Raw genomic sequence first — 11,045 nt, forward strand, 5'->3', positions numbered from 1 at the left:
TCTGTATTTTATCATTCACAAATGAAAATGTTTTTACTCATCTTAAATATTTAAATATTATTTAAAATATTAAATAATATTATTTATAGACTAATGGATATAATATTTATTATCTTTCCATAATATATATTACAAAAAATCTAAAGAAAAAAAAAAAAATAAGGTTATTTTTAATGATATCTTATTTTTACTTTTTATTAATTTCCTTTTATGAATAACTTGAAGTATTTTCGTGTGCATTCTCTGGTGCCTCTTTTTAAATTATACGAGGGATTCCATTACATTTTCCTTAGCTTTTTATTAACTTAATTGTTCCTATAAATTCATCACTATGAAACCAATTCATTAAATAATCCCTATATTTTTAATAAATTAATTCATTAATTAGTCAATTTAAAGTTTTTATGTTACATTGGACAGGTAATTTGACAAAGATTTTGTAGAGGAACCTTTGTTAATTTTGTTAAATTAATTAATACTTTTATAATTAATTCATAAAAAACTATTTAAATGTTTGTTTATTTAAAATATGTAATTTTTAACATGTAAAAATATGCAAAGAATACAGCAGAACTTTATAAAAAATAAGTGTAATGCATTTAATCAAAATATATTTTCTTGATAATTGCATAGAATACCTTACATATTCCATTTACTCAAAAAGCTTCCATTCCAAAAAAAAGTATCATACACATATGAAAAATTGTAGTTCAATAAAATACATATATCTTAAATTTTTGAATGTAAATTTCGAGCGTTTCTATTTGAATTTAAACATGCAAATGTAAAAGAGTACTTTACTAATTGAATATTTATGTATTTTTGTAGTATATTCATTGACTTTGTTAGTATTGAACAAACAAATATATAAAGAGAATAGAGATCAAACTATATTTAATTTAATTTGTATTTAATTAAATTTTAAAATTGTTAAATCTTTTAACTTAAAATATACTCTCTAGTATGATTTGCAGACATACTACATTTCTGAAAAAAAAAAATATCTAAAATTTTTTTTTTAAGATTACAATTTTTTTTAAAAAAGAATAAAAAAAAAATATATCTCCACATATATTATTTTTTTAAGTCTGAATTATGTACCAAAAAAAAAAAAAAATATATGATATAACTTTTCCTTTTTAAATTATAGATATACACACACAAAAAAAAAAAATAAGAATTATCATTATTATTATTATTATTTATTAAAAACTTTTTTTTTGTGTTCTCTCTTGAAGTACAAGAGTATATATATATAAATATATATTTTTTTAGTATGCATGCTTTCGAATAGTTATTTTAGAGTACACGGTTACGATTGCATATTGTCTCCGAGATTTAGTATGAACAGAATAAAATGTTTTTATTCGATTTATTCATATAAATATTATGCAAAAGATATCTATAATATCATTTATATAAAAAATATAAAAGGTAAAAATATTAAATTATAATAATTATATTTATTAAATATTTTATTAAGTTTTTTAAGTTATTATAATTCTTGATTAAGAGCCTATATAAATTTGGTATTTAATTAAACATTTTAATTATGAAAGTGGCTATACAATTTAATAAGACTTTTTCTTTGGCATATTATTATCAATAAGAATATTGAAATATTATGTCTTTGTAAAAAGTGTTGTATCATTCTATTATGTGAAATGTTCATTTAAAACTAATTTTACATAATAAATAATTCATTATTGCAATAAAGTAGAAATAAAATTTAATTTTCAAATAGGTTAAAAAAGAATAAAACATCCGATTTAATAAAAAAATCTAAAAATTAATATCAATTTAATCAAGGAAAATAAAAATAGATTTATATTTGAAGGTAAGGAATAATATATAATTTAAATATAAATATGATATAGGATAATTATATTATTTTTTAAAATATTTGTTAAAATTTAACCATATTAGGGCATGTATATCTCTAATTAATATAAAAGTAAATTTTTAAATTCAAAATTGATTTATTGTTCCTATTCTACACCTATGATTTCATATTAACATAAAAGTTTATATCCATGTAAAATTCTAAATCAATCGAAATAGAGTTAGTATATATCAATAATAAAATAAAAATCAATAAACAAATAAAATAATATAAAGACATTCATATTAAAATAAAAACAAAAGTAATTTTTTTGAAGTAATGCTTATTTAAGGTTCAATTAAAGCATTAAGTAACATAATTCCAAAATCAAAATCAACTATAGGGTGAATTAAATAATAAAAACAGTAAAATTTAAATATCTAGAAATATATATAGTTTTAATTATATATATATAGTATTTTTCCACATAATATCCTGTAATTTGTTATTTAAAAGTATTACCCATTATATTACTTTAAAAAAAAGTTAAATTAAAAATTAGTTAATTTTAGATTAATTAGATTAAATAAATGTGTATTGAATATACATGAAAAAATAAAAATTATTAAGTAAAGATAAAAAAAGTTTCTAAACTTAAAAAATGGAAAACAATGCAAGAGTAAAGGAAAATGAAATTTAAATTTTAAACTAAATGTAACAATTATGAAAGTTAATAAAATAATATATTATAAAAAAAGTATAAATAAGATTACAAATAATAAAGTGTAATAGATAAAATAATTTATCTTGATACTTTTGAGTTAAACAGAAATTTTTTTTTAATATATAAATTTTTTCATAATCTTAATAAAAATAAAAATAAAAACTATTATTAGAAGAATTATAATGATATTGATAAAATTTTTAATTTTTAAAGTATAAAATAAAATGATCCATTAATTATTAATTTTAGAATAACAATGTTATTATTTAACACTAAAAGAAAAAAAAATATAGTATGCAAAATTTCTCTTGTATTGTATACATAAAAAAATTTATGGATAAAAAAAAATTATTATACTTATAGTTATGATTATATAATTGTAAAGTGTATTTTCTCTTATTAATAAGAATGGTTATTCTATTATTATTAAATATGAATTCAATGATTTCTGTAATAATTAATAATATATTTGTAGTAATAGTAATGATGATAACATTTATTTTGATTGTTATAAATAATGTTGTATTTGAAAGTTTAATACTTATAATATTTATGAAGTATATATATTATATGTTTTTCTTGTTCTAAAAAGTATTTTTATTTTTTTTTTAATATGTAATGTAATGAAAATATATTAATAAAATTATTAATATCAAACGAAAGATATATAGTAAAAATAATTTTTCATATAGTTCTAGTTAACATCAACTTTTTGAATAATTACTATGTATGCTTCCCAAAAGACACAATCTGTTATTCAGGTTTTGAACAATTTATGTTTTTGTTTTTTATGAAGAAGATATAAATCAAATTCTTTAAAGAAGTGATAATTTTCTACAATTTACATTAAACAATTATATAAAAAAGATGTTACATTGAAATAATAAGAAAAAAGAAATTGTTATAATGATAAGATATACACTCATATATATAGTTTATATTATATGTATAAATGAAGTTAGCCTTTTTTAAATATAAAGAAAAAAAGAACTTTATAATCAGAACTTTTTTTCTAATGTTTATATATAAAAACGAACTTCTTTCTATTAATAAATATTACTAATGAAGTTCAAAAAAATATGTATAATTTTTTTTATTTCTTTTTGTTTTTATGTATAAATAAATATTCTAATAAAAAATATTTATAAAAAAAAAAATATATATCATAATAAAGGAAAATTTCATAAAAATCATTCATGTAGGCTTATAAAAAGGCATAAATATGCTAAAGTATTTATTTAATTCTAGATGAAAATTATTTGCTTTATTGAAAATTTCTTTTCTTAAATAATATATATTTTTATATTATTCATATCAGAAAGTAGTTTTTTGTAAAAAATTGAATTCTTGATGACCAAAAAAATATTAAAAAAACTCAGTCTATAAAATAATTTTATAAATTTATTTAAACTACTTATTTTAATACAATTCCTAGTTTTTTTAATTAATCATTTTTAAAATTACAATAATAATATATACATATATATATATATACATATATATGTATTTTTCATGATAAATCAATAAAATTTGTCAAAAATAAAGAGGAAATCATTATTACACTGAAGGAAATATTTTTTGTTTTTTAAGATACAATACATTTTTTTAGAATGATTAAATTAGAAATAAAAATATAACATCATATACTGCATTGAAATATTATATTTTGTTCTTTCATAAAAATTTAGAATTATTCAATGCAAAATTTTTACTTTTATGATAAAATAAACTTTGCTTTCTTTTTTAATTATTGTCACTAGCATATTCTTAAACAGTAATATTAGCATATAACTTTTTTATTTATTCATAAATCACTATAAATATGGCTTTGATAAAAAGATAATAATTTTTTAAATGAAATTATTATAGCTAAAAATTCCTTCTATTACGCACACAATATAAACATATATGATAAAACATAATAAAATAATAACAAAGTACATTTTAATTATGTAAGTTATAAATTTTACAATTAATTATTTTTCATATTGTAATATTCGATAAGTAGCCCATAATTAACAATATTTTGAAGAAATGCCTAATAATATATTAAATTATAGAACTATATATTATGTGTAAGTTATATCGTCCACATGCATTTTTCAAATTAATATAAATTGATCTACTTTAAAATGACAATATTAAACTGCAAAAATTATAATTTTTGTTGTCCACTTGAATTTTTTAATTACCAAATGATATATTTTTTAACCATATAATTGAACCTCAATGTATTTATAAATTATATTTTCTTTATACAATACTATGAAAAATACATAACTTATTTTACTTTATTTTTTAATTAAGGAAAAACAAAATCTACATTATTTTATTAAAAATATGATAAAGAAAAATGAAAAAAGAAAAACATAGACCAGTAAATAATTAAATATTTTAGAGGATTAAGTGTAAGAAAAACTTCTTTTTAATATATAAATTTGTGTACGAAAGGAAAATAAAAAAAATTAAATATAAAAATGTGATTTAAATGTTTAATTTTTATAACCGTCTATTATTTATAAAATTGTAAATAACTGATTACATACATATTAATTAACAACTATAGATATATATTTTTACACAAGTATTTAATGATTTATATATTAGTAAGAATGTTTACATGTTAAGTTGAAAAGACTAACATATATTCTAATTTTGATTATAAATATGCCCACAGTTTTAAAGATGATGTATAATATTTTTATTTTTATATAGAAAAAAATGAAAATTCAAATATAATTACATAAATAACAAATTAGTTGTAAAAAATACTATATAAAAGAGCTTTTTTTAGTTTTTAATAACTATAATAATAAAAAGAAAAAAATTCGCTTACGAATCAAATTAAAACTAAATAAATATAATATTTAAAATAAAAGGAAATTATAGTAAACCATCAAGTGTTCAACCGCTGATTTTACCTTATTACATAATTATAACCAAAAATATGTATCATAAAATTAAAAAAATTTCAATGTATAAATTTTTTTTTCTTTTTTTTTTCTTTTCTTTAATTAATGTCTGTATTACACAAGATCCACAAGATGAGCCACTTGACTTGTCCATGCGGAAGTATGTATTCTTTTGTAAATTTGAATAAATTCACTTTTTATTTAAGTATTTATCATATTAATATAGAAATATATATATATATGCACATATAACTTTTTTAGACATTCCTACTCTAACAACACTGCAGAGAAAACACCTATAAGTAGCTTAGCACATAAATATAGTAGCCAACAAGATGATGATTTTGATTCCTCTTCAAATAAGTATATATTTTTTTGTATTTTTTAGTGCATCAGAATTTTCTTTTTAATTAAATATTATGAATAAGCTAATTTTTTTTATTTTTAGATATAATTTAATTAAAATTAAAGAAGAACTTACACCAAATAAGGAAACGAGCACAAAACTTGAAGAAAAAGAATTAGATAATCTCTTAAATTTATCATCTAATTTAGAAAATTCATATTCTCATACAAATATACTCTCTGATGCAGAAAATTTGTTGCCAGATTTAGAAAGTGTATTTTCAGATTTAAGTAAAATATCTTTTGGTTTAGATAACACAACTGATGATAAAAAAGATGAAATACTTGATTTAGATAGCGCACCTGTTAATGTAACGGATGAAGTTTCTGATTTAGAGGATCTATTAAATAGTCTAGATGATATACCATTTGAATTAGAAAAAACTTCTAATTTAGAAAAAATATCTATTGATTTACAGAAAACATCTGCTGATTTTAAAAAATTATTAGATAATTTAATAGATGAATCACATTATTCAGAAAAAGAGCCGTCTCATTATGATACCTCACCTTTTGATTTAGACAAATTATTAGATGATTTAGAAAATATGTCAGGTGACATAGAAAAGGTTAAGTCTGATTTGGAAAAGAAATTAACTGATTCAGAAAATATGTCATCTAATCAAGAAAAGGAACCAGATAGCCAGGAAAATATGTTCATTGATCTACAAAGCAAATCGTTTAATTTCGATGATATTTCACTTAATTTAGAAGAGGGTTCTAATGATTTGGAAAACGACTCTCTTAACTTAGATGAGTTTATTTTTGATTTAGAAAATGAACCTTTTGATTCATTCATAAAACGGTACGTATTATTTTTAATATTTTCACATATAAATTTGTTTGAGTATTTTATATATACATAAATTTTTTTATTTTTAGCTATTGCTTAGATAGTGAAGATGATGAAAAGCAAAACACAAATAGTAACTCTAAGCGAAAAGGTGATGAAAATATAAAGGATGATGTAAAAAGACAGAAGATTGATAATGAAGAAAATAACAGTGAGAATAAAACAACAAAAAGAAACATTACTAATAAAAAAAGTAAAGATAAAAGTTGTTTAAATTTTAATACAATTGAGTACGAACATTTTGAGTTATACCTTAAAAATTTTATGGATAATGCTTTTCCTATTAAACTAACTCATATTTCAGAAAATGCAATTCCATTATTACAAGAAATATTCAGTCATATTAAAAGTACACATAATGAATTTAGAAACATGTTCACGATGATCATTCAGTCATTAAAAATTCTTATAAATACTGAGATGAAAAACATTGATGTGAATTATAAAAAAAGAATGAGGAGGTATTATGATTCACTTTATGCAAATAAAAGATTACATAAAAAGTCGAGTTATATGCATATGAAGAAATTTACGTATCCAAGTACCTATACAATACCTAATGAAGGAGAAATATATCTTAACATGGCTGAATTTATAAAAAACTTGCAACTTTTGTTACCAGTGTATGAAAAATTTAAAGAAACAGCTAATATATTGACATATTCTTCAGGAAACCTTACGTGCAATCAATTATTTACTTATCCAAAATTACATGAAATGGAAGACGTTACAAACACTATTTTAAATGCATTGAAAAACATTGATGAAACTATAAAAACTTTTGAGATTTCATGTAAAGAAAGGAAATCATTTAATGAAAAAACTATGTTAAGTAAAACTAAAGGGTCTCTTGAAGCTATTATGAGTAAAGTAAGGAGAGTTTTTAGATATAATTTAAGAGCATGCTTAAGATATTTGAAAGTACTTAACTTGACAAATAAAGAAGAAAAAATATTAACAGACTATGTTTTTTATAACTTCAACCAAGAAAATAGTGTACGAAAAAAAAATTTAGAAGATCATTCTAAAGATGCATATAATAAAAAAGTTGTAGAAGCGTTAGACAAATTTTTGTTATTAGAAAGTGAAAATGCCTTGAAAAATCATAAAAAAACTGATGAAATTTTTAACGTGGATTCTCAAGAAAAATCTTCAGATGAAAAATCCCTAGAAGTTTTAATCAAAACCCCCCTTACATCAAAAGTTTTATCTAATATATATAAAAATTTTGTAGAATTAATGAAAATTACATATTTTAAGGAAAAATTAACATCTTTAATAGATATATGTGAATCATTACAAGAAATAATAACACAAGAAAAGAGAAATATGCCACCTAGAACAAAGAAGAAGAAGTGGTTTTTACTTGATGTTATGGAAAATATGAAAATTCAATTTAATGGTATTAAAGAGGATTTCGATAAATATTTTATGTTTAATTCTTTACAAAAAAATATAGAGGAAGGTAATGAAAAAATAATGCAGGCTTATCATAATTTTACAAATATTAAATTTATTTTTCAGAACGCAGCACGCATAATCTATTGGCATATTAGTCGCGAAACTTCATTGGAAGAACAAAAAAAAACTATTAAAAAGGAAAATGTTTTATTCGCTTTATTTTTTATTAATCAAGTGATAACAGATCGTACAATAGAGGAAATACCATAAAACTTATGTACTCTTAGATTCTTATTGCAAAAAAAAAAAAAAAAAAAAAAAAAGTTATAAAAATAAGATGTAATTTTTCTTTTTTCTAATGAATTAAAGTTTGTCTAGTAACACATAAAAAATTTTTTTTTTTTTTTTTAAAATAGTTTTTATTTATTAAGTACAAAATTAAATATAGGATTTTTTTATGTTTTAAAAATTGGATATATATAGACAATAATGATTAAAAAAAAATTATGAAAAGTTTTGTGTATTTTAATGTTTTTTTTTATTAGTATCTTTTTTTTTTTAATAGGACATAAAATTTATAGTTTTTTTATAATTATTTCATTATTATAAATCTTAATATATACATAGAATTATATATATTTTTAAATAATAATAATTTTTAGTATATATTTTATAAAGCTTAAAATATTAAAAACATTAAAAACATTTAAAATGAAAATTTTAATTAAAATATAGATACAATTTTCTAAATGTAACAAAATATATATTAAATATATATAAATTATTAAAATGTTATTAAGCAGGTATGAGCATGAACATATAAGTGAAGATATACTTTTTTATATAAATAAATATATGTGCTATATTTTCTTATTATTTAACTTAAAAGGTAAAATTAATTAATATATTAGTTTCCATTCAAAAAATTTTAAGGTGCTTCGAATAGTCAAAATAACAAAGAGCACATAGAGATCTTTATTTATTATATTTTTCGTAGAATTAATTATTATAAATAACGATTAATTATTTATTACGCTATTTAATTTAACACAAATTTTATTTTTATTCTTAAATTTTATAATAATTATATAATTTTTAATAATTTATCACTTAATATCAACTCTTTATATTAAACTTGAATCAATGCATTCACTAAATAATTAATAGTATACACAGAACTATTAATTTCTACTGACCAACATATCATATACTATGTAAAAAATCATTAATTGCTTTCTCAAAAAAAAGTTAATTTTTCAAGTAATAAAAAAAATAAAAGAATTATTATCTATATACTAGAACATGTAATGTAGTATGCGTATTTTTAATATAAACATTATTTAAAATTAGTTCATTCTAGTACAATAATTCTAGTATGCATGTTTTACTCATATACCTTATGCTAGCAAAAAGAACTTTATCTATTTTATATTCATTCTCATTAAAACTAGAAATGTCTATAATGCTATTAATTGACTACTGATTTATAAAAATGCAAGTTATTTTTAAAAAAAAAATATATATAATTTTTTTGTATGAAAATAATTAGTCTTCTACAAGTATAATATAAAAAAATGTTTCTTAATATTTTCATTAAAAAAAGTTTATATATTTTTCTTCTTTTTTTTGTTACATCTGTTTAATCAATAAAAATTATTATTAACTATTTTGAACTTTCCATTTAATGAAATAGAGAAAATAGAAAAGTATGATAATGAATAAGAGATTTCTAATATGTGAACACAACACGTAATATATACGTATAGAAAGAAAAAATACATTATTTTATATATATGTAAATATATATGTTATTTCTAGAATTATTACTTTTTTTTTTTTTTTATTATTATTTTATATAGATGTATAAAGAGTAATAAAAAGAAAATTTTACTTTCTTTTAATTTAATAATTATTGATAAAAAGAGATAAGCTTTTATCACATACGTAAATTAGATTTCGAATGAAAATTGGTATGTGTATAATGTTTTTTCAATATTTATATGAGTATTTCAGTTTCAATAAGAGTAGATAATAGCCTTTAGAAATATAATTTAATGTTATTGTATTCTTTTAAATAATTGAAAATATGTGTATATTTTTTTAACTTATTATTTTAAGTATTTTGAACTTTGTTTAAAATAAATTCTTTGCATTATAGAACTGAATATTTTAAGAACTATATTTTATTTATAATAAGTAATTTTATAAAAGCAAAATTAGTATATTTTAACATCCATACTTTTTATTAATACGTCTGTTCATTATTTTATAAATGTCTAGTAAAAGGAAATTAATAAAATGTTGTTCTATTTATTAATTATAACACCTTTTTTTGATAAAAAAAGAGAAAATGTGAAAACCATTAATACTTATTTTTACAAAGAGATATTTTTATTTTTCTTAAATTCTAAATAAAATAAATGTATATTTTCGATTTATTTATATAAATATATTTTTATTTTTGCTTAAAGACATAATACATAATTTTGAACTATATAAAATGAAGAAATATTTCTTTTGTTAAATTGTAATAAAATTCCCATTTTAAGAAAATATGGTATATTACACAAAGTTTCAAGAACATTTTAAGAGTGCATCTCAGTATAATATGGAAAAATACTTTTCAAAGTATAACCATATAAAATATTTATAATAAAAAAAAAAATATAGTATAAGAAAATCTTAAGACAATGAAAAATTAAAAAGAATATTATTATAAAATCTGAATAATAGAGGGAAAAAAGTGATAAAAGAAAAATTTCTAACATAATTTAAATTATTTAAAATATGTGAAACAAAAAAAAAGCAATAAAAAAGAATAATCATAAGCATAATTCAACGTTAAATTTTTATATTTCTTTTGCAGTAACCAAAATAAAAGAAAGATAAAATTTTATATAAGCAGCAGTTAACACGATTTATATGATT

At 18.5% G+C, this 11,045-nt stretch overlaps 1 protein-coding gene across 1 annotated transcript; it reads left to right on the forward strand.

The window, feature by feature from the left end:
- Window positions 1–5,563: 5,563 nt before the first annotated feature.
- On the forward strand, window positions 5,564–8,387 carry PGAL8A_00130300 (hypothetical protein; the record flags this gene model as incomplete). The annotated part of the gene is made up of 4 exons (XM_028674828.1): window positions 5,564–5,622; window positions 5,720–5,821; window positions 5,907–6,668; window positions 6,746–8,387. 4 exons carry the CDS (start codon window positions 5,564–5,566, stop codon window positions 8,385–8,387), a joined length of 2,565 nt encoding a protein of 854 aa, XP_028526420.1.
- Window positions 8,388–11,045: the final 2,658 nt, after the last annotated feature.

The sequence above is a fragment of the Plasmodium gallinaceum genome (assembly GCF_900005855.1).
Source record: "Plasmodium gallinaceum strain 8A genome assembly, contig: PGAL8A_v1_65, whole genome shotgun sequence".
Lineage (NCBI taxonomy): Eukaryota > Apicomplexa > Aconoidasida > Haemosporida > Plasmodiidae > Plasmodium > Plasmodium gallinaceum.